We start from the raw sequence: 24,993 nt of genomic DNA, 5'->3' as shown, positions 1-24,993 counted from the left end.
ATCCATCACCAGGAGCTTCTGACAACTACATACACACAGACACACACACACACACACACACACACACACACACACACACACACACACACACACACACAGACACACACACAGACACACACACACACAAACAATGGACCACAAATGAAGACATACATCCAAAAAGAACATTTACATTGTGTAGATCTGCCTGCTGAGCTTCTCTACCACTCTGCCAGGACCTGGCTCTGTATTCACTGTGTAGATACAACTTAAACTCTCATACTGGGTGCTCCTATGCCAAGGAGCTATTGTGCAATCATATGAACATTATTCACATCACTGATGAATGATCTTGACAAAGAAGCAGCAACTAAAACAAAACATTATTGATAAATTTACATGGAGATGTGTAATTAAATGGGAGCACTGTAGAGTATGACAAAATGATGCTTCACACACATTAAGCTGGTATGCAGAGTTTAGTAACCACAGAGACAGAAAAGGGAAAAAAAGAGTATTGAAGTTGTTATCAAAGTTGACATATTTGTCACTAGATTAACAGTTAAAGAAGTTTAATTATTGATGAACTGTGCCCATCACTCACTATTCCAATGTTTTTTTGCAAAGAACAATGATTAGCACTGCCGGTCCTTTGAGACAGATTCAAAAAGGATTAAAAAGCAAAGATATCATCACATCTGTAGCTCGGCTTTAATGTTCATTTACAGCTTTGACTTTATAGTATAATGGTCAACCTTAAAGGCATGTTAAAGAGGCTACAGAAGGGAATCACTGCCTCCTTATCTTAGATCTCTGCTTTACTTCCGAAGGCAAAATAGCAGGACACAACACCACAGCATGTCTCTAAACTGTAATTGACCTTTTTTTTTCTTTTTAAACATTCCCCATGCAACAATTTTCCATCATCCACTAGGTCTTTTGTTCTGGTAAAGTCCCTTCAGATTTTAAAAATAATCAATCAAACCAAAAACATCCGTCTCGGAAGAAGCGTCTGGTCTTGTAATTTATTGCATTCTTTGCTCAAGTTTAATTATTTGGATGGAAAACATCCAAAACTTAACTATCCGTTACAAGCGCCATACTCTATTTGAAATGTGGTTGTTACTCAATCTTTAAGTTTTAAATGACTGACAAGGAGACCGGCACACCCAACTGTGTTCCCCAAAGAGCGCTGTTATGTCTGAGGCCCAACCCACCATGACAGGTCAGGCATGACCTTTAGACCTACAAGACATTACTGGAGCATCTGAGCATGTCAGCATTGGAGCATGGAGGCTAGGGGAATGTTTCGGGGGAATGGGTGGGTAATACCAGGGGACAGTCAACCTGGTCCTGAGGCTGAAGTGGGGGATGGTTGGAGGAGGTGCTGCCTTTGGGGGACTCACAGAGGTCAAGTGGTACTGGTGGTTATTAAAGAAGCCCCCATAAAACGCTGTTCTGGTCCATGATTACACTGGCAGGGTGTACAAAAGAGGATGCATGGGGGAGGAGATGCAGAGGGACATCTTATAGATAAAAGATGTTTTTTTCTCCTTCGAGATCTTTGGAAGCAGTGTAAAACAAGGTTAAGGCTATAATTCAAACTACTGGCACATTTTAAGGTAGTGAGACGGTATTTTGCTAATTCAATATCCTGTATGTGGAGACAGTGGATAGATGGATAGGGTAACTATAACAGCAGCCCTACCCTGCAGACTTTATTTACTGTAGGCTTCCATTTGAAACCTGAAACAACATTCTTTTTGTCCGAGTTGACAGATGAAAGTGTGACATATTCCCTCTCCAACAACAGGAAGGACGTTGATAGGCAACCAAACCCTCAGGCTCCAGACTGCTGATTTTTTTTTCCTGTGAAATATAAATACATGCAATCTATTCTCCTGTCAAAGGTCTGTGATCCGAGAAAGGCAGTTTGACACGGTCACTTGGAAAGAGCTCAAGGCTAACATCTGCTAAGAGAAGCCATAAGGACATGGAGTTAAAGATTTGTTTTACACTGCTGCAATATGGGGCAATGGGAACACAATGGTAATGAAATTTAAACCCAAATAAGCTGTCAGTTCTCTGAGGGCACGTGTCAAAATGAACAGGAAAAGCAGAAGAGCTTGGTTATTAACCAGAAACTTTAAAATGTGACACCACAGAGAGCTAGCTAGGCGTTCTAACGTGCTATCATCTGACTACTTAAAAACCTTTTTAAAATAGAAATTGTCTTGTATATTTCTGTTTGTACAGTTCTTACACTTCAGTTTTTTGTGTTTGGCGAACAAATAGATGTACAACACAAGAAATGTGTACTGGACGTGTTAGCTTTGGACAGAATCATGCTAATTGTTTACCGTATATATGCTTAAAACTAGCTTAAAACTAGTCATATTTCAAATTCACAATATTACACTACTACTTTTACATGATTCTTGTAGGTTTTGTTGGGACAGTTGTGACCAAACTTTAACTTTTAAAGCTGGACACCAGTTCATAGACTAAAGACTGTAAGCCTTAAGTTAACTAGTTAGTTGGTTTGTTAGTTAGTAGATCCTCCCAATATTTTATTTATATCAAAAGATAGTTTTACTGCACTTACAAACTAACAATGCATGGTTAGATTGAGCTGTACATACTATTTCAAGTGTTTAATAGTTTTAGTCCAACCAAATCCCTCATTATAGACGTTATTCACATGATGTCACAGTGATGCACTTTGAGCCAGTGCGTGGCAGAAAATACGTACTGGTGTCAGGAATCAAGAGGAGGTAAGTACACTGGGTTAAATCTGCTTATAAGTGCTATATTTTTCATTATTAGTCCTTGACAATGTTCACATAAGAAAACACTCTGACTACAAAGTTTATTCAGTTTCACATGAATCACTAACCTAACAGGGCTTGTGTGCTTAAACAGTGTGTGCAGTGTTCTGTGAGACTCCTGAAAAGCCCCAGGGTGTCAAGGAGTTCACAAAAGAGATGCTGATACGTCCGGGTCTGATCGGTGGTGGCACTGTGGGGCAGGCTGGTGTTCTACCGATGTGAAGGCCAGTTGGAGGACAGCTCGTCCTCCTCTGGTAGAAAACAGGCTATAAATACATAGAGAGCAAACAGAAGCCCTGACCAGGTCCAGCGGGAGTTAGACTCAACCTGTATGTGAGCACTTACAGCCGCAAAGATGCTGCTCTAAAGCACTGAGGATAAAAACTGCGTTGTTTGTTAGCCTCAATAGGTTTGCATCCATCTACAGTAAGTGCTGAGGAATTGTACGATGAAGTCATATCTACTTTTATATTATTGAAAAGCTCTACTTGTGCTAGACACTATAACTATGACTCTGTTTTCAGGCTATATTTATAGCTTTAGCTTTTCTGTGGTCTAAAATCAATCACCAGAATGAATTAGGGAACATTTAAAAACAAGCATTCACCTTGTAGGCGTAGCCTTGGAAGACGAATGGCAACAGCTTTGGCACTTTGAGTTTCAAATAGCACTGCTCAGAAATTAGAATGAAGACCAACCACCAGTGGTATTTAAATGATTATACATTTTGAACACCCAAGGGAGAGGTGCATGTAGGCTTGTGGACCAGCATGCAAAGGCTGGGGGGAGGACTGAAAGGGTTTTGAGGGCTGAATTGACTTTTCACAGCACGCCTTCTGAGGTAATCAGTCATTTTTGACTGGCAGTGTTTGTGTTAATGTTCACGCTTGCTCGGTGGCCTTCTGCCTCGTGCATGCTCCACCAACATGTTCCTTCCTGTCTGGAAATTGTGTTTTGATCTCTCACTTTATCGACAATGCGTGTTTGTCCTCCTTTGCCATGGCAGCAAGAGTAGGACTGTAACCTAATTCTCTGGCCTGTGGAAGGAAACGGTAAACAAGCAGCTATTGTCTCTACCAACACACATATCAGCATGTAATTTTCCCATATCACATCTTCACTGGCTCGAGCTAAGCCAGTAATAGCAGAGTGAACGTCAGTCTTTGGGTGGTTTGGATTTGAATGAATACATCTCCTTGTGTTCTTGTACAAACATTATAAGAGAGGAAGTGTACCTTGATGGATGATTTGTCACAACTTCACGGGTGTCTGTGTTGCAGATTATTCTACCTCCAGAGCCTGTGTTCTCTCACTGATTCTTATCACTGCTCACTCATCCCTCAAACAGGACCTGTCAACAAACCGTCTCCCCAGGAAGAGATCAGGTCACCGACACCCGCGCACTGAGGGCCCCCTCTTCCTTCTGCCTCAGTAATGATATCCTAAAGAGAGAATTGGGAGCATAAAGATGATAAGGCCAACTAATCCGAAGTATGATCTGCCATATCCACAGTGCTCTGAAAACAAAGCATTACTTACCGCAATGCAGGCCGGGGATAGATGGTAAAACAGGACTATGGCAGTAAAACAAAAGACTGAGCAAATGGAGTAATGGCATTCTTCCATGTGATATTTGTATGATTCACTCAGTTGTTCCAAACAAGCTTTTAACCATTTCTGCTTCAGATGTTACTGAGCAGGTTGACACCAAACACCCAGACAGTAATTAAGACAGGGAAGATAAAGATCTGATAAACTATACAGAAATACAAATACAGAAAGAAGTCTACGGACAATTCAGAAAAGATGAACAAAGCTCCTCTCTGCTCTGGATGTTTACATCAATTGTTGGTTGTTTACGTGAGGGGGGCACGTTTTCCAAGAACACTTAATAACACTTAATTTGTCATTTCTACGGACACGTATGTCATTATACCGATGCGGTGGCAGGGCTGTTTCGTATACAAAAGTCAAATGTGTAGCCTGAGTGGTACATGCCAAGCCCCAAAAGTGGAGGCTGTTGTCCAGGCTCATTTCCTGCTTGTTGTTCTCCACTCTCACTCTCCATGAGGTCTGGCTCTGTGCGATGTCATGTTTTCAGGCATACAAAAGCCCCAATAAGAGTAAAAAGTGTTTTGCAGAGGGTAGAAAACAGTCACGCATCCTTATCTGAAAACTCAACTGTATCAAACAGAGCAGTTTTCAAATGCTGCTGCGGTCTCATTCAAACAAGTCGCCGTTTCTGTGTTAGTATGTTGTTGTTCAAATGGCACCAACATGTCTCAGTATTGTGGCACAATACATATTGATGATAAATGGATATTAATAAAAGTCATTTTTGCTACAAATGATGACTGAAGCAGAGAGAGAGAGAGAGAGAGAGAGAGAGAGAGAGAGAGAGAGAGAGAGAGAGAGAGAGAGAGAGAGAGAGAGAGAGAGAGAGAGAGAGAGAGAGAGAGAGAGAGAGAGAGAGAGAGAGAGAGAGAGAGAGAGAGAGAGAGATCATGGTCATCAGGTTATCTTTGGCATTAAAACTGTTATCAAGTCATATTGATGGTGTTGAAGATGCATATGGATGATGAACTCTCAATTTCAAACTGCAAAGAAATAAATCCCCTTATGTAAAATGTTATATTCTAGTTGTCAGAAGAGTAGGGAGTAAAGCTTTGTTAAGAACTTCTCTCTCTCTTTCTTTCTGTCAGACTACCATGTGAACACTGACATTTAAAAACATTACTGGGGGCCCATCCAGCCAGCTTTCGTCAACAAAATGTATTCCAGTTTCCTGACGCCTACGCTCTATCATCTTTCTTTTTTCACTCCCAGACAGATTATTCAACTTCATTGTGCTTCGGTCACTTTCATTGACAAATGTTGGTTATCAAAGGAAGTAAGTAAAAATGCAATACCACGCATAGCAGTTCAATGAGAGGGGGTGCTGTCAGATGGGGTCCTCTTATGGAGGTATCCTACTGTCTAAAGTTCGCCAGCCCTCAACTCACCTGGGGCCCCAAGCGGTTGCTTTCCTTGCCTATTGAAAAACGGCGCCTCTGTTTAACATTCATGCAAGTAAATGCCAAACAGAGGCAGAAGTAATGACGTGTATTACTTACTTGAAATATTTGAAACAACTTTTCTCGTAAATAAACGCATCATTTTTACGTGCATTGTGGATTTATCATTCCACAATGCAGATGTAATTTCACGGTCACAGCCTTAAATCTGATTATTGTACTGACTTCACTATGACAATTACTTAAATTGTTTATTATTATGGGAACACTTTTTTTATGGGGACCCCATTCACTTTCTCTAGGACCCCCCTCAAAAATTGAAAACACATCAATATGACTGTCCTCGAGTAAATATTAAGGGACTACAAAAAAATGATTGTGCCTTGCTCAATGACAGTGCTCAGGAATTCCGCGGGCATCTCTCCAGCTACCATTCCAATTTCCAGACCTGGTCTGTGCTGGGCTGTGAACCAGTGACCCTCTGGTTCCCAATCCCAGTCTGTACATACTAAGATACTGCTGCCCAACATGTAAAGGATGTACACCAAATGCATTTGACTTTGTACAACATTGAACTACAAGAGAGATCTATCTTAAATTCATTATCAGAAACCAATGTAATATTTGAAAGCCTTTTTGTTCAAATATCATTATTTTGCCATCCCATCACAATCAGCTCACCATCGACAGCTGAGCCCTTGCTGGTTTTGGAGATGTGTTCTGTTACCCAATGGTAGGGCGACAGACCATTACAGAAGAGTCACTTTATGCTCACCGTCTCACAGGCTGATCTGCCTCAGTCCTGTGTGGTCGAGCCACATGATTGACATGGTCATCACAACACTGATCTCCAGCAGTCCATGCAGCTCTCCCTCATTATGTCAAGGACACCTACAGGGCCCCTCAGCTGCCAGGCAGCTTCAGCATGTTTAATACAAAACAGTCAAAGAAGGACAGAGGACAAACCTCGGGAAAAAAATTGACGACACTCCAACTTTTGAGTTTTTATTGCACACAACACATTGTGTATAAAGTCAAAGTGATTATTTAGGGCTGTGCTTGTGAAGGTGGTTCTTGTGCTTTAAAAAATTACGTCTCACAAAAGCATGTGTTCAGTGTTTACCTCGTGTTATCGTTCCATACACAATATGGCGACCCTTGGAGACTGCGTATTTCCTGGCTCAAGGGCCATTAACCTGCAATTGATTTTCAATTTGTATCGCTTTCTGTATAGTGGCCTCACATTCTATGATGTAGTTAGTGACTGATTTCTCTTTCACTATCAGCGTGTTCACTCCACCACACCATGCCAGGTGCCATGCTGCTCACATGTTAGTCATCGCAGCATTTAGCAGAATTATTGCAGAGAAAATAAAATACTGGCATTACATTTATGCTTTAAAAAGTGTATAAAGGCAAACATGTTTTTTTACTTACAATAGTCGTCAAAATCTGAAACCAATTTTATGGAGCTCCATGGAGGCAGTTACGCACAACTATATCCATTGTTTAGTACAGTCTCTCTCATCAAGAGTGACTTCGAAACTTACAGGCAAAAAGCAATATTTTTTTTAAAGCTTGTATCATTCATACACTGGAAAAATACACATTTACTCCTCTATGAAGTGCTTCAGTTTAAGAGATGGACATACAGTGGAGATGGGACAAATAATAGCATGAACATTTTCTCGTATATTGTATGCAGTTTCAATTAAAGAACTTTTATTATTCCTGTTATTCCTAATAAAAAAATCAACCCCTTTATAACTCACAATCACTCCCATTGGCTGACTGGTAAACCTCTCCAATAACTTATTCACATACACTATTTATAGGAGAACATATTATTTACTTTTGTGGTCCCAGATGGTCAACTCCACTCAGGCTTTGAAACTTTAATAAAACAGATTTAATAACTGTATGTGCTGTCCAATATAAAATAACACCTAATTAGTTTTACATCTGGGAAATGAATATTGGCGCTTTAACTGTTGTGCTTTAAAGTTCCATCTTTATCTCATTGAAACTGTTTTAATAAAAACAAATCAACAATGTTAAGTGCTCAGTAAATCCCAGGAAAGATTCAGAACATTAAAATGCTCCAAGCCATAGATTTTATTTTATTTATTTACATTTTTTTGTAGCTCAATTCCTCTTTATATGAGTTTGGCTCCAGGTACAATGGCGGGTCAGACAGTTCACTCGCAGGAATATCTGCAGTACAGTTTTCCCGCGGTACCCTGGAGGAACACTTTACAGACTCAAACTGTGCCATATAAAAATACCTGCTGGCTTACAGAAAACAGTGCGATGGTTTGAATGCAATAGAAAATGATAGTCATGAGTGATAATTACAATCGTGCCATCTTGTTAAGTTGTCATTGCCTCTGCAGCTTGTAACCTCAGGTCCTGTTCTATCATGCAGCTCCTCTCCTTACACAGTTAGCGGTGTCGCTACGTGTCTTCTATGAGAGGATGCTTTTCTTGCACTCAACCCAAATCTCTCCACCCAAGGCCCTGTAATCAGAAGGACCCCGCCACGTTTATGACCTAGTGAATCAGGAGCATGGACAGATTTACCCGAGAGCCTCCAAGGGCCTGTTCCCAGCATCTCCCTGACAAGTACAGACACAACCCATCGCTAATGACAGCTGAAGCAAGCGTCAGAGATGGATGGGTTTCCCTCCACCTTAGCTAACCTGATGCAGTGTCAGCAACAACTGAGCTGATATTAAAACTTTAAGGGAGGTTTTTTTTTTCTTTTTTTTCCCCCCCCTTTGTTAAAGAAGCCACAATATCCTCAAGCAACAGAGAGCAGAACTCTTACCACCTGTTATGAGAGCAGTCCCACATGGCGCGTTTTGGCTGCTTGATGTTCACACTATTCACTAGTGAGATTCTCTGCTCCGAAGTAGCGGACACTAACATACACTTTCCGTGATCGATGCTCACTCTGCATGTCACCCGGGAGCTGGGAGCACTTTTCCTGCTCTTCCCTTTTCTTTGCCATCTACTTTTTTTCCCCCTCTTCCTCCTTTCTCTTTAACTCTGCCTTTAGTCTCCACGGGTTCTTTCCATTAGCCACTTTGCCTGCTTTCCACTCTGCAGGAGTCGCCTTTTAAATCAGACGGTGGAGTGACTGTAGCCTGGGGGCCTTGAGGGACCAGATCCTCCCCGTATCCATCTTCCACCTGGAAAACGGCAATCAAATGGCCTTGGAAGAAACTCATTACTGCAGTATTCCTCTGTGGTTCTAAATTGTGATTGGAGGGATTGTGCATTCCTTATCAATTCGAAAGCAGAGCAAAGCATAGAAAGATGCACACCATGTCTTCGAGATTAATCTGGGCCCTGGATGATCCCAGCAAGTGACAGCGGGGAAACGCTGCAGCTCGGAGGAGCAGATAGAAAAAATAACGTACCGAGCCTCTCACTGAGCCACAATATGGCAATGTTTACACATGCTCTGAGCGATGTGGTAGAAATCCTGCCCTGCATAATCAGTGCCTATCAGGAAGTTGAATATAATTCCCCGTAGTGTGTATCACCTGAGAAAATTACGATCCAAACAAGCAGAACAAGCTAGTGCTGGATTTCGTGCTATCATGAAATGAATGCCAGATGAATTAAATAGAGTCATGAATAATGTAAACACAGCTAACTATCCAAATATTAACATTTGAAGAGGGTAAAGCAAATTAGAGTTTGACTTGACATGCCTGCTTCCCTGAATATTTTCACATGAGCAAATGTTCCCTCGAAGTTGCTGCAGGAGATGTTCTGTCCTGTTCCATGTACTGCTACATTAACGATGACTGTTTATGTCGAAACTCTAATCCATCAAACTCTTCCAGCAGGAGGTCACAGAGGTACCAAATGAGAACTATTCCAAAGCTTCGTTTGTTTCAGTGTTCATCAGTTCATCGTCCCATCCACTCTCAGTTTCTGATTCTGTGTTTAGGCGGGAGGTAACTTGGTACTGCATGATTGTTGTTTTCCTCAGAGTGCAGATTCCTCCAGGAAGACATCCAGTCCTGTTGTCCTGTTCTTTACACTGATCTGCGTTTGTATTCATTTCCTCTCCGGTGACCCTGAGATGTCTTCAACTCTGTGTCATCTGACATCACGGCCACAGAATTGGATTTCCAGACAACAGAGCATTCTGCCAGTGAGGTCATGTTGTTTAGATAATTATCTATACAAATGATTACAGAGAGGCAAATCAAGAGGTCCACTTTAGGACAAACAGTGTACAACTGAAAAACGCATGACTTTTTTTTAGTTTGAGTAACATGATATACTGTATGTATACATACACACACGCACGCACACACACACACAAATGTTGCAAGAAAACTCAGAATTCTGCCGTTAATTATACACGTCTATGTTCAGTGAAAAGGAATGAGAGGAAAGCATGTTTTGATTTAAATGGAACAGAGATCACATGAACAGAAAGTCAAATGAAATATTAAGACCAAATGTGTTATGGTAATAAGAACCAAGAATAATCTTTCCTTTCAGGAAACAACTCCAAAGGTGATTAGGAAATCACAAACCTGTTTAAATACCATGGTTGACTCATAATTGTGTCACTTTAGTGTTCACTTTGCTTACTAATGGCTGAATCACAGACGGGATCTTACTGCTAAAACAATCATTAATAGCTTGGTTGAATTAGCAACAATTTGCATTAGGCAGGCAGGGGCCTTCAGTTGTTTTAGTCTACTCACCGCAGACGCACAGAACACATCGGAGTTCAAACTCAAAAAGCTGCAAAGCTCTATTATTTCTGTGCAGCCTGTTCAAATCTCAGGGGAAATCAGCTTGGAGAAAACCAGCAGAATAATGTGTCAATAATTGAGGATAATTTACAGCTAAACTACAGACGTTCCCAAACAATAAAACTGTTGGATTCAATGTGTTACAAACTGTTTGTTATGTGCCTCCACATCTATCTGTTTAATTGGACCCAGCGTCTAATCGATGTGATCTCCAACCAATGCACCATGACTCATCATACAACAACAGTACAGCCGCTCACAAATTTACAGGAGTGTCAATACGCTTTGCAGATGAATGATATATCTACTGTATTACCATACACATCCATTTTGAAGCTGTTGTCACAGTGTATTGATCAGTGTCAGTCTTATGGAATATTAAAAGCCTCTCTCAGGTATGTTTGGCAACAATCCCAAACGCTGCATGACATCTGGAAATTGTGGTTTGAGATTCAGGGAAGCAACGCTGCCAACCTATTCATCTGGATCACATTCTGGAAGCGTGTCCTTCCCATGAGAACGTGCTGCATGCTGTCACTCAGGATGTTCAGGTGTTGCTCCTCTATCATTAGTGGTCAGTGTTTCTGGGAAGAGCAGCCCGAACAGCGAGGGGGGGGATGTGGGGATGAAGGCGGCGGTGGTGAAGTGAGGGCCTGCTGCTTGGAATAGCTCATGTTTTCCACCTCTTGGGTAATAGCTATGGATCGCTATGTAATCATCGTTCTTTGTTATGTGCTGCGTTGCAGAGAGATGAGACTGCCCGTACGAACCTGGACTGTACGCCCAAAAAGCGGAAGAAGAAACAAGCAGTTCATTTGAAATTCAAAGTCTTGGATGAGCTAGAAAAATAACCCTTCATCTGCATTTGAAGGGTTACAGGGCACTTTTCTTTTTTTTGCAGCGGCAGAATCAAAATAAGTTGTTTGTTTTGCTAGCTTCTTTGAACATCAAGCGAGAACAGCACAGGTGACCCAGAAATCAGAGTAGCGTCAACGAATAAAACAGGTCACTAATTACATTGGAAGTATGAGAAATCATGTTGAGGCGTCTTGGATTTCTGTGCCAAAATGATTTGATTATCATCACGAAAGGGAGGGGAAAAACCACTATGAAGGAGCACTGCGTGCACACGGAACTAATTTCCTTTCAACAGATTTATTAGAGGGCATGCACTCATAATGAAACAGTGAAGCTGCTTTCATTTACTTACTATATGATTTACGACTTGGCAACAGTCTTCTCCAAAAACACCTGCAACAATTTTTTGTGTTTACTTTCCCCCCTCAGGAACTGCCATTTGATGACATGATGATTGATAAACTGTTAGGACATTATCAAGATGACAAAAAGGAATTCAGACATTTACTTGAAAATGTCGGAGTTTCCTTTGAGGAATTCCGCGATCACGAAAAGTTTGTCCTGCTGTTTTGCTGGGACGAAATGTTACGTGGAGCTTCTTTAAAGCAAGAACAACCTCAGACATACTGAAGCTGACTTATCTCAAAGCACTACAGTGTTCTCTTCTTGTACTCTTAAACTCTCCCTTCTGTGTTAAAGCACTAAAAACAAAGAAAGAACAAAAAAGAATAAGAGGGCGGTGAAGGACTCCAGCGTGTCACTCCGTCACGAACGAAGCATCAGAGGGGAGAAAACTCACACAAAGAAATGTTAGATACTAAAAGATTGTAAACCCACCTTCTCTTTGTGGAAAAACATAAAAGTAGAAGAACATGTTTTTTTTTTTGTTTGTTTGTTTTTTTGACCTAGCCGAGTTGATTTTGTACCGTGACATGACAACATGTTACAAAGGAGCTGAATTCTTGCTCACAATGTCTGAGCACAGTAATCGAGTCCACACTGGACTTTATGAGCAGGATTCATCTGTCTTTATTTTAGTGACATCTTCAGTTGCTCTGTTCTTTGAGGAACTGCCTGTTTTTTCTTGTAATTGAGAATGGCTTATTAATTCATCTAAACGTGCAAAAGTATATTTTAGTAAGTTGAATAATGATGCAGACTCAGAATAATTTCAAAGTTCCAGAGAAAACTATACTGTGTGTACAGGTGGGTGTGCAGTTTGTGGTGGAATAGGGAGCACTCTGTCCTCTCTCTGACCTCTGTACTCGAGCTCCTCCTGTTTCCTCCTCTCACGTCTGAGAGACTTTCAGGAAATTTGAGAAGCCATGAAGTATAAAAATACAGAGCTACATTTTGCTAACGTTTCGAGAAAAACTACTCGGACCCTCATTATGAATTATTCATCAAGTCTGCTGGAGTGGTAGTAGATATTTTACACAGCAAGAAAACCGTCTTTATCAGCAGGCGCAGTAGAAAATAAAGAGCCACAGCACGATTATGATCATCAAAGTCGGAGTCAAAACAAGGTGGCGACAGTACACACAGTAATTTAAATATATAACATCTAATCAAATAGAACCGTGTACGAGAGCACACCATGCATAAATGTCACATGCCAATAAAAGAGCGTCACCACTTCCCCTCAAGGATTATGGGATAGCCTGTTCAAATACCTAAATGTCAACTGCGCATAAACACTTTCCAATTACGCCCAATGTGAGCAGCAGCTGGGGGCCGGGTCACACGCGCTTTGTCAAGCCTTCAATTCCCACTGGGAGGTTTGATGTCAGCGCACACAGAATTCAAGCAACCCTTACACAAAGGCAACAGCTCATCATGCAACAATTAGTGAGTGAAATTAGGATTAAACAGTATTAGATGAAAAGAATCAAAATAAAAAATAAAAACTCACGGGGGGGTTTTAGTGCTTCTCTGTAAGAGCCGTCCTGAAGACAACAAGTGTTGCTGCAGCCTTCGCATGTTTGTGAAGATGGCTGCCGGATACACACGTCAATATCGTCTCAGAGGATGATGGGTCATTTGTGTATCACTTATGCAACAGGCATCGCTGGACTTATTCTGACCCGTCTCCTAATTACACCCTCAGGACAGGAAGAGCCAATCAGGAGTCAGGCCCTTGAATCAGTGCTGTCAAACAGGGGAGGATCTCCTGTCAGAAGTGTTGTCCTCCTGCAGACATGAGAACCTACAGGAAGCACATACTATGAGCCTCTCCTCCAGTTTCACTTCTGGCCGTGAGGAAGTTGAAGTAAAGCACTGGCTTCTCATGGGGGTCAGCAGAGCGTATGCGGTTTCATATCTGCGGGGTTAATGTAGATTAGGTCTTTTTAGTTTTGTTTCCACAAGCTAATTGCCCAGGTCATTAGCATAAAGAGCAACCCTTATGCCCTAGACTGGGACAAAGAAATCCCTGCCCAATTATTACAGCCACTGCAACGGTGGCAGCACATAACCCCAACAGCCTGGTCGATACCAGTGTTAGCCAACAGATTAAGGTAGGCAGCAGACGACAGACTGTTCCCCATGTAGACTTGTCAAAGTGCAGCATGATGTCTGCAAGTGTCAAGCTTTAATGATGATGAGCTCCTTACAGCTTTGCCCTCCCTCGACCCATTCATCTCATAGAGAAGATGGACAGGACGTATGACAAGGAGAAAAAGTGGCGCCGTCATGCACCAAAGGGCTGAGGGCAAGAGTTGATGTGGTTGGTTGACGCAGAAAAGGACTGCACGAGAGGCGCTCGTTCCACAAACTGAACCACCGAGCACTCTGTAATTTAGTCTGGCATCATCCTCCCTTTATAGTTATAGATATACAAATGTGTCCTGTTCAACAGAACTGTGAAAGAGGGGAAACTGTCACGATTCCGGGTAGGAAACAGGGAGGAGGACCCAAGTGCTGAATGACAAAATGTATTAACAAAAAATAGAACAAAAACTTACTTAGAAAAAACCAAATCCAAAAACGAAGAACATCTAAATCCAAAATTCAGGGCACTTGCACAGGATACAACCGACAGCAAAAGACAATGACACGACAAGAAACTCAGGCAAACACAGAGACTAAATAGACAAGGGGTAATCAGACACAGGTGATACTAACGAGACAGGTGAGGAACATCAGGGTAATCAGAAAGGCGGGAAACACAAGGAACAAAAAACACAAGATCATAACACTGAGGACAAGTACAAAGTAAAACCTAACACTGACACCACCAAAACCAGATATACAAAATAAAACAGGAAACACTAAAGACTAGACTTAAAACACAAGACAGGAAATAAACTAACAGGCAACATAGGACACAAGGATACAGGGAAACACACTACGGACTAAAGTAAACAGACTAGGAACATACAAACACAGAACACGAGGGAAATAATGAAAACTAAAACAGGATTAAATACCGAACAAAACCAAACCATGACAGAAACTATGAAGGAATGAGTGATTGGGACAGTGTTGAAACATGTGAGACGTTCTAGTTACACTGCCGTTAGAGGAGTGAACATATCATAGTCTGTCCAGTCTTATCTCTGCTTTTAGAGGTCACCATGTCTATTTTTCTTTTCGTTCTTGTAAGTGTCCAAACCTATCTCAACAAGCAGAACAAACATACCTCTCCAATGTAGCCATGGCCTGTAGATACTGTATGGCAACCGGGGAATACACAAACAAACACTCCACATGCTAACAGTTAGCCTACACCGCGCTGAGTCACATTTGTGCAAGAGCAGGTTATAGTACTGTACCGAAGTCAGTCCACATGATTGTTTGGTTCTTTTGTCTTGTCCAATAAAGGTAGAGCACCCATAAAAACAGACGCTGGGTGCTGCGCTTTTCACCAGGCAGCCTCCTCCTGCTGTGAATGCTCTGTCCTCATTTAAAACAATTAAAAAAAAAAAAAAGAAGAAGCTGGTGCCTCAGAAAAAAAGAAAAAAAAACTCAAGGTGGAAACTTACTTGTAACACCTCCATAACCTTTTTCCAACCAGCTTTACCCGAGGCCAATTTCCACTTTGCAACAAATTCTCACTGACTCTTGCAGCAGTGCTGTATGTCAATGTTTACGTTTTAAAAGCACTCACATACAGATAAATCAAAGTCAGAGAAGGAAGAAGTCAATACTTTAAAACCAGTGCAGAGAAAGGTTGCATGCATGCATTACCAGCGCACTGGTAAACAATGTTTATTTAAATATTTCCCAGATGTCACCCCCACACACAAACACGTTTATGTATGAACTGTTAGGGTGAGAGGTAATAAGAGTAAATCTTGGGGTTATTTGCAGTCTTACTACTCCTTAGTGCTAAAGCCTGCAGCAGCAGAATACTATTTCTTTCTTTAACGACTCAGCCGGGGAAGATATTTCAGCGCTGAGATCCTCAGTATAAACACTTTATTCACTCCTAACTCTGCGGGTTCAGCCGGCTGCACAGAGGGGAGCGGAAGGGGAGGCGCTCTCTCAAGATGATGCTCATAGATGTTTCAGTACAGCATCAGCAGCAACGTTAAACGGAAAGTATAGGCAGTAAATACTTTGTGTGTTGAGTAGAGATATCTGACCTGAGGTTAAGTAATCTGTGTTTATCCCCTTCATTGTAAAAGGACAACAAGACAAGTCATTTAAACTGGAATGGGTGATCCAGGGGAAAAAAAGACCTTACAGCCTGTTTTTCCCCTCTTTCTCTTTTCTTATCACTCTTTCAATCCCTCTCTCCTCAAGCTACTTAAGAATCTGGCCCCGTGCCACATCAGATGTGTGAGCCTTTCTCGTGCTTCACCTGAAGTCACGCTAAACGTACACATTATTCAGAACCCTCGTCCTCAAACCACCCCGTCCTGGGACACTTGGTCAGGGGATCCTGGAGCTGCAGTCCACTGGTGAGAATCAGAAACAGGAGAAACAGTAGATCATGACGTCTAATGAAAGGACGATGACAACAGAGCAGAGCTGACTGCCGGGCTGCCTTCCTGTGTTCACTGTTCACTGAACGATTGTCCATCCTTTACATTACTCATAGTCAAATACGTATGATGTTTCCTTCACACTGAGCAAACTCTTTAGGTTGTTCGACCATTGTCTAATCCATTATTTAGTAACTTAGCTGCTGTGTTTGCATGAAAACGTATGTGCCACAAACACACTGCAGCCACAGTCACATATGAACTCAAACCCCAGATCCCCACAGTGTCCTGACTTGATCTTTCTAGCATTTAGCCGACATCTTGAGATTATTCGATGCGAGAGAAACGAGAGAATTTAAGCTGAAGTAGATTTTAGTTCCGTAGAAGTGTTAGTCGTGACTTATTGATTTGATGGGATTATTGTGTCATGTATAAAAACAAAAAAAAGGCTTTCATGACACCATATTATCATTATTAATCCAAAGAGAGCAGAAACTAAAAGTGGACGCTGAACAATAATACTACCAACAAAACAAACCAATCTGAAGGGTGAGTGTCTGAGTAAAGCTTAAAGCAGAGATAGGACTGTATCCTAAAGATGAGTGAACGCCGCTCTAATATTTAGGATGATGAGTTTTCCGGGGTGAGAAGTAAAGCTTTTTAAGCGCCAAACTGGGTTCAACGTGAACAACATCAACAACACACTCACTCGCTCCAGGTGTGACTGGACCGGATTCTTTCCTGCAGTAATCACATGGAGACGACATGTGATTTCAAACAGAGTTTACAGATTCAGATATATCACATTCAGCACCCTGGGGTGATGCGTTGTGAAAAGAGTGTGTTTCTGCATTTCATGGTTTGATCTCATTGGATCCATTAACACATTTCACAGCGGAGGCAAATTTTAAATCAAGTTTGGAGAATTTGATTTAAGACTTTCTGTACTAGTTGTTGCTGTTAGGTGTTTCATATTGCATTTATTTTTACCATCATTTCGTTGGTAGGCTGTTATATTTGGGGTTCTGATCAGTTTATAATTCAATCTTCTTCTTTTTTTTATCCTTTGTTGTTGAGAGAAAAAACACTGAACAACAAGATCAGAAATACAAAGGCAGTACAAAATGAGCAAAGTGATACAGTGCCACACTCAATACAACTTAGCATAAGGAAGGACGAAGAGCTGTAAAGTACCCTTCAACATCAAACAGAGCAGACTACCTTAACAGAGGGGTGTTAAATAAATCCTTTGTAACTGTTCAAGAATACAGAACAAAGTCTCCACGTTCAGAAAAAAACAATTAAACGTCCATTTTTCTGTCCGTCTCAAGCCTCATTACTCAGCGGCAGATCTTATAAAACTGCAACAGAACCAATGTAGCAGATAAGATCATTCTGTAGCTTTAAGCGAGGCATCCCAATCAGTCAAAGGACAATATATCTCCACGTGTCCTCCTACTGGAATATTGTCTTTTAATGCCTGGACTTTATGTCTACAACAATCTACAGCCCACACATCTCTCTATCCCTCAGCTCTTTTTCATTTATCTGTTTCAATATCCTGTAGCCTGATGTGTCTGGTAACGGGGTGACGACCTGACGTTTAAATCCAGGGCGAGTCCATTATGGTAAGACAGCAGAAAGTGCTGATAGAGGAGAGAGATAGAGCTTAGAGGACAAAGAACATACATGGCCACCTGGCTTTACGCTCCATCTATGCTCCTGGTCTGGTGTACTGTTCTGTCTGCTTGTTTGTGTGTGTGTGTGTGTGTGTGTGTGTGTGTGTGTGTGTGTGTGTGTGTGTGTGTGTGTGTGTGTGTGTGTGTGTGTTTCTGCGATTGTGCCGTACTAACTGAGCCATGGGGTCATCAGAATATACCATACACAGAGTTATGGTCAGCTCCATCGTGCTGTCTCCATTTCCCAGAGCAGCCAAATCTCTCCCAGAGGACCAAATCCTGTCAGATAAGAGCGGACACCTATCGCTCAATTTCATCCGCACAGACACACCAGCTCGGCGTGGAAGAGATTAGGCCAACGGGGAGGTTGACAGCCCCATCTCCAGGCTTTGGGGATCTTTGAGGCAGCGCCTGGCTTATCACGCCTGCACTGATGTCTCTTTACCATTGCATCTGCAACGACAACAACAGACACAAAATATAAATACAGTAAGAGTATCTCATTTCTAATTTAAGGTCCTTAATAGAGTATGGTCTTTTTATTAACACCTGCTCCGGAGAAATCAAGTCTACCTGCTCTTGGCTTGTTTGGATGAGGACTAGTGTTCAGGTTATTGCACATTAACTTCTCTCTATTTGATGTGCGTAACTGCGGCTTCGGGCTGGATTCAGACGAAGCAGCATCAGTTGGCTTCATCAAGCTGAGTTTCAAAGTTAGCAGGATAAAGATTGGATTGAACAGAATCTTATAAACCTTGCATTAAATTGTCTGAAGTCCTTCAATGGAAAGAGATAAATCAGAGGGAGAGCCAATTGAGTCAATCCTCAAAACTTCTCTTCTCTTTGTCTTTATTCATAAAAACACGCGGCGAGGCGAAACGTGTTCTCCTCTTAGCTTTGACTCCGTTTATTACAATCATGTCTGACATTAGAAGCAAACCAGGTCCGGCTTTAGACAACGCTATAGCTACGAATGTAAAGGCGACTCTATAATAAAGTTGATTTTGTTTCACCTTCATCATTACACAATTATTCATCCAACATTTTCAATACATATAGCACATCCCCTCATCAATTTACATCCTGCTGAAAAGAACAATGCTGCATGAAAAACAACAACGCACATGCCAGCCACAGATCTTGCCACAAAATAAAAGTTCCTTTATTACTTGACGTTCTTGCTACATTACGAGCTTCTTCAAAACTCCATAACTGTAAAGTCAGAGTCCGTTTATCTTTCTATAATTCCCTCTGAAGCAGATTCTTCTGGACGTATGAATGAGGTTCTGTATCAAAACAATCAGTTTTACCGTTGAATAAAAGTTTCATTTGGCAAATAAAATATTCTGAAACAGTCATTATACAGCTAATCTTCATGCATGTATATCAATCAAAACACTAAACACTATTATGTGGATGCACTTCATGTATAAGCCAAAAGCTGACTGCAAGGATAGCGGTCCTTTTTAAATGATGAATCAAAGCCTTGTATTCGCCCTCATTAAGTCGAGGCCTGCTGGAGCTCATAAAAGAACATATAGTGCTCGAGCTTTTTGCTCTGATTCGCATAATCATTAGTTTCCATTTTCTACAATAAGAATGACCTTGGAGCCACTGACCTATGGGCTTGTAAACATAAAGCAATTTGGAACAAGCTCTTAAAACGAATTGCAAATTAGTAGTAAAAAGCAGCATATGGTAATGAAAAATAACTCCTGAATATTTAGCCTAAAGCAGGGCTATTTGAGAAGACAGTTACGAGGATTCCCACTCAGAAGGATTGAGGGAAAAGAATGAACCGTAGAGCCGCACACAGGGATGGAGACAAAAATAAGAATCATCTCTCAGAGGGTTTTGTACAGTGTACCTCAGATCGCATATTACAATACACTTAATGGAATTAGCGCAGAACCAAAACAATACCACTTACAAAGACACTTTTGGCAGCATGTCAGCTGCACTCTGAGTCCATGCCACAGCTCTGCTTTGATTTGTTTTAAAGGTGTACTAAGGAGCGGTTAAAGGTGCCACTGTTCCAAATCTTCCAAGTCAGCACTGTAGTGTTGTTGTCCTGCAGTACACTCCTGATACAGCGTTTCACAGGCTCTCAATCTATATGTCAAATACATAGAAGGAGGGTTAAAGGGGATTGATCACAGGGAAACATTCCTGCAGTAGAACACTAGCTAAGAGACCTTTGGAAGTAAATAAACCAGACAGATGCTCAAAACGAGGGATGTAAAGATTAATCGTGAGGCTGGTAAAAATCTATTCAAAGTTGTCAGGGTTTCACATCGGTACTCTGAAAATATAAAGTGCTATGGCAGCCGCAAAACCAAACCACACTAACAAGCGGGTGTTCAGCCCGGCTCGCCCAAACAAGTGAGAGCGCCAAAGAGAGTACAGGGTGCATTGGCGTTTTCATGGGAAAAAAATTATTAAAAAGGGAATCTTTCAGTCATCTCATAATTTGTCTTCAGTCTCATTTTGTAAAAACAAATCGTGAGAGAATCGTATCGTGAGCCAGTATCGTGAATCGTAGCATCCCTACTCAAAACATGTCAAAGAATCTGATTTGGATGAGAGCTATGCTCACTTTGTACTTTAGTCAAACACAAAAGTTTGTCTCAGGAAAAAAAAAAAAAAACCTTTCTCCAAAGTAGCTTCAAGAAACGGAATGAGCTCTGATACCCTTTAAAAAGAACGTTGATGTCAGGGGTTTATATTCAACTTTTAGCTTCATGTTCTTCTAATTGTCTTTTTCTCGTATTCTCCTTATGGAAATTCCTTCTCATTCAGACTAATTCAGACTTTTTATTGTCCCGGGGTTTACAGTCTGTCAGTCTGGATTGAGTGTAGTAAGAGGCTGTTATAACTTCAGCTCTTGATGATGCAAATGATAGTCTATTGATTTGTTTGCTCATTGTTCTGCTGGATCCATAAGATGTGACTGACAGTAGCTCAGCAGCTCCTTTTGTCAAGAGTCACAGTCCAATAAGCACCGACATCTACACATATCACGTCTTTTCTTCCTCCAGTTGCTTTTTGCACAAAAGAAAGAACTTGCTTTTATCTCTATGCTGCTAATTCATAACATAGAAAAGCAGACAACTCCCATTTGTGTAACATTGCTCTTTCAAAGTACTGGCGAGTTGGAACAGCAGCAATATTCAGGAGAGCCTGAGGGGATTTTATTAAAGCACAGATTTCTCCATATCTGGGCTGATGATTGGGATAAATGCACTTCTTTCTGTCAATCATTATCTTGCTTTCCACTGTGAACGTTCCATTTACAGAGATAACAACATCTCACCGCCCCCAAAAGCACAGCAAAGTGGGCTTTACGCATGAAATCTCTGCAACCGCACAGGTATAATTACAAGCTCTGACATTAAACCACTCTAAATGTATAATGTCATTTGTCCTTTTCTTTGAGTTCCATTTACATGAGAGTACTGTAAAACGCACGCTGCCTCACAGGATGCTGGGTTTTCATCATGTGCATGTGGAAAAAGCTGAAAAATACAAACCGGTGAGCAGGATAAAGACGACTATTCCAACCATTCGCAACCAGAGACAGGAAGATTATTTTTCCACTGTTAAAGAAAATCTTTGAAAGATGAAAATCAAAAACAAGAAGGTTCTTGTTTGATGTTCTCTCTTAAGTATTAAAATACTGTGTATTCCTTCTAATAAGAGCAGCCCTGTGTTGATCTTTGGATCACTTCATACAACATGACTAACTCTTTAAAGGTTCTGATGGATGATAGAAAATAACTAATGTCTTGCAGAAGGAAGGCACTGAAAAAGCCTGTTATAAACATACAGGATATATATATAGGGATTCTATCAGATCCTATTAGCCACTGGGGAACTCTACCACACAGATGATGTGGGTTTATCACAGGAGAGCCGGGGGGACAGGGGAGAATAATCTCCAAAGACTGTTGTGGCTTTAGGACTTCACATCAGGACAAACGTACAGTGTTGAAAGGCTCTAGACAGCCTATCTACAGGGAAGGATTCCTACTGCTTATTCAGCCCATCATGACGCCTAAACAGACGGGAGAATGTTCCCTTGATTTCACAACTTCCCTCCTGCCGTCCCTGCTTTTCACAGAAAAGACCAAATGAGTAAGACCAGTGCTGTAAAGGACACCAGATAAAAGGCTTCACTGTTCTGCCCTCATGGATACAATATGCTCATCTCTGGAAACTAACTGTTGGTGGAGCAAGTTCAAGTGAAAATCTTCATTTTCCATGACCATGATTATTGAATAAAAGCAGTACATCACACAGCCTGACATCTCACGGGTCAACTTTGACTTCTCTCTTTCGCGTCCTCTTTTTTATTCGTTCACACTCTTAACTACTGCAAATGCCCTGCGCTGTCATTGGTCAGCGTTACAAACTGTGACGGAACACAAAGTAGGAAGCAGGAATAAAATCAAACAGGCTAGAGTTTCTGTGAGAAGGCTGTGAGGTGTCCCACATCAGCCTTGACTGTTGTTCACTGTGACACACTACTGCAGATAAAACCATCCACTTGTGGGGCCAACGGGTCCTGAAACTCTACGTCTGCTGGATCGCGCTGAAAACATGTCTCTGACCTCACGAAATGTGGAAAGATAGCAAGGTTAGAAAGTGTAACACTGGTGTTGCCATGAAGTTAAGAAGTACACGCACACACTTTTTTTTTTTTTTTTTTTCTAATCTTAGCTGGAACTGGAAACACTTGAAATTCTGCAGAACAAGTTCAGTGATCAAAACTGTTCAATTAAAGGAAATAAACGAAAGTATCAGAACTTCTCCAACATAATCAAACATGCCAGCTCTTGTTCATGTTTCTTCTGATTACAATGGACTTTTAATTGTTCTATCAACAAAGAAAAGAACATGACAAAAAAATGTAGCCAGTCAGTATTTGCCGCAGCCCGTTAAAGCACATCTGGATCAACTCAGGATTTTGCTATTCTTCTCTATGCTGATGGCAGATTAAGCAATAAATAAACCAAAGGAAAGCAGCTATATTGATCAAAATAAACGTGTTGACTTCATGGAAAAATTAACTGAACAGTCTTAATATTTAAAATATCTGAGATAGCCTTAAGAAACCGTCTCTTCTTCTATGGTAGGCCTCCTAAAGCACACTTCTGTCTCCGGGGCCGAGTCATCACCTCCAGTAAAGGTCATGGGCAACCATGATGGATGGGCACTGCCATGGATTTAATTTAAAATAAAGAGCAATAAACACAGGGCTCATGCTGGTAGCATGGGGGATGATAAAGGATCCATTAGTTAAGCAAAGGTCGCAGGCTCCTCCAGTGACAGAGGCTGTCACCGTGGCATCACAAACTGTGACATGGGACCAGGGGCCAGAGAGGGTCACAGGGCGACACGGGCTCCACACAAGTTGACCTTGATCAGAGCTGTCTGGTTCATCAGCCACGTCGGAGAGGTTCAACAATCCAGAGAGCTGGAAGGTTTTTAAAACTGTCAGAGATTGTTATTAAAATTCAGAGATTAAGACAGTTAAATGGCAGCTCGTTACCTGTCAGTGCTCCTTACCTTTTTCAAAAATAGACATTTAAACATTACAACTGATTTGTGACTTTGCTTTGAGAAGGTATCTGAATTTGTGTACACACACCCTGCACAGGCCAGAGTTACAGTAATTGGTGTACAGCTAAAAGTTCACAATCCCCGTCAAAGCAAACATTTTGAAAACACTAATGAACAAACCAATGTAGAACATGGGTAATTTGCTGCCTTCTAAAGCTCCTCACTAATGGCATCTAATAGTTTCTGTGGGCCAAAATTGTGACAGCATGATGTATTTGGCCAACCAGCCAAGCTAATGACTGCCATCAAATGTGATTTCACTTTTCAGTCGTGGTTATCTCAGTGGAGCCCAATTTATTTAGTGTCACCTTTTAACTACTGCATTTGGCATAGACGCATGGCCAACCAAAACACGAGTGAATGCTATTTTCTATTAGCCCTGCTGATTGGCTGGTGACGGAGACAAGTCATGTTTGTTTTTCATTTGTAAAATGAACCCTAAAGAAGCTTTTAAAAGAAGAAGGGGGCGAGATAGAAAAGATAAAAAGTGACAAACGAGACAGAAATGTGAGTTTGGATGTTTGAGAAAGTCTACATGTGATGGAGATTTGAAATGGAAGGTTGTCTTGGATTCTCATCGTCATATTAAATTGATATTAGTATTGAGATAATCTGAGTTCAACTGTAAAAACTAGTGCAACAGCACATGTAGGATATATTTAATAGCCTTCAAAACAAGTCAAAACATTCACATTCTCTCCTAGATATTGTAAATCTTACACTAATGGACTCCCAGTCGTTCCCTCTGCCGTTGATTGGTACACACACTTACCTCCCACCACTTATCTTCGCTTTGTAATTTGTACAATCCATATATTAGTTTCCTCATGAAACGTACCAAACACATCCGCTTCTCCTCGCTTTGTCAACACTTGCTAACAACGTCTGAGTAAACACACATTATCTTAATGTTCTGACACGATCCCCCAACCACGCCTCGTTCATTTTTTGTTCTTTTCTATTTGACTTTCACTTATCAGATGGCTTTTTTTTTTCTTTTTTTTTTAAAGCAAACCCCGTCTTTTCTGAGTGCACACACGCTCACATGCCTTTATCAGCTTACCATTCATTTACATGTATAATTATAAGAGGCGCTTCAGGAGCCGTTTGCTAAAAAGCTTTATGCAAATTGTAATTAGCAGTAATTAAAAACCAGGCTGCCTTGAATGGGAGCCACGGTACCAGTGCATCATTTACAAATCCAGATTGAATCGTATGACTTTACTGTGTAATCTACAGGGGGTCTGAGACGGAGCCAACTACGTCCTCTCTGACATGAAGAGTAAAGAACACAGCTACAT

The 24,993-nt window shown here is 41.2% G+C and overlaps 1 protein-coding gene across 6 annotated transcripts in view; it reads right to left on the bottom strand.

Annotated features, from left to right (window-relative positions):
- Positions 1–24,993, bottom strand: part of cUnh14orf180 (chromosome Un C14orf180 homolog) — a 157,717-nt gene that overhangs the window by 69,655 nt on the left and 63,069 nt on the right. For 2 of the 6 annotated variants that reach the window (XM_079369532.1, XM_079369531.1), the window contains exon 3: positions 18,245–18,523. The exons of 2 other annotated variants lie outside the window; for them this stretch is intronic. In XM_079369532.1, the coding sequence (XP_079225658.1) occupies positions 18,245–18,260 (16 nt within the window). In that variant the 5' untranslated portion in view covers positions 18,261–18,523. Of the gene's footprint in view, positions 1–18,240; positions 18,524–24,993 lie in introns of all 6 variants that reach the window. 2 more of the 6 variants (XM_079369533.1, XM_079369534.1) reach the window with 2 other exon arrangements.

The sequence above is a fragment of the Symphodus melops genome (assembly GCF_947650265.1).
Source record: "Symphodus melops genome assembly, chromosome: 19".
NCBI classification, from domain to species: Eukaryota; Metazoa; Chordata; class Actinopteri; order Labriformes; family Labridae; genus Symphodus; species Symphodus melops.
Note: the sequence above shows the minus strand (reverse complement) of the source record. Positions and strands in the feature narration are given on the sequence as shown.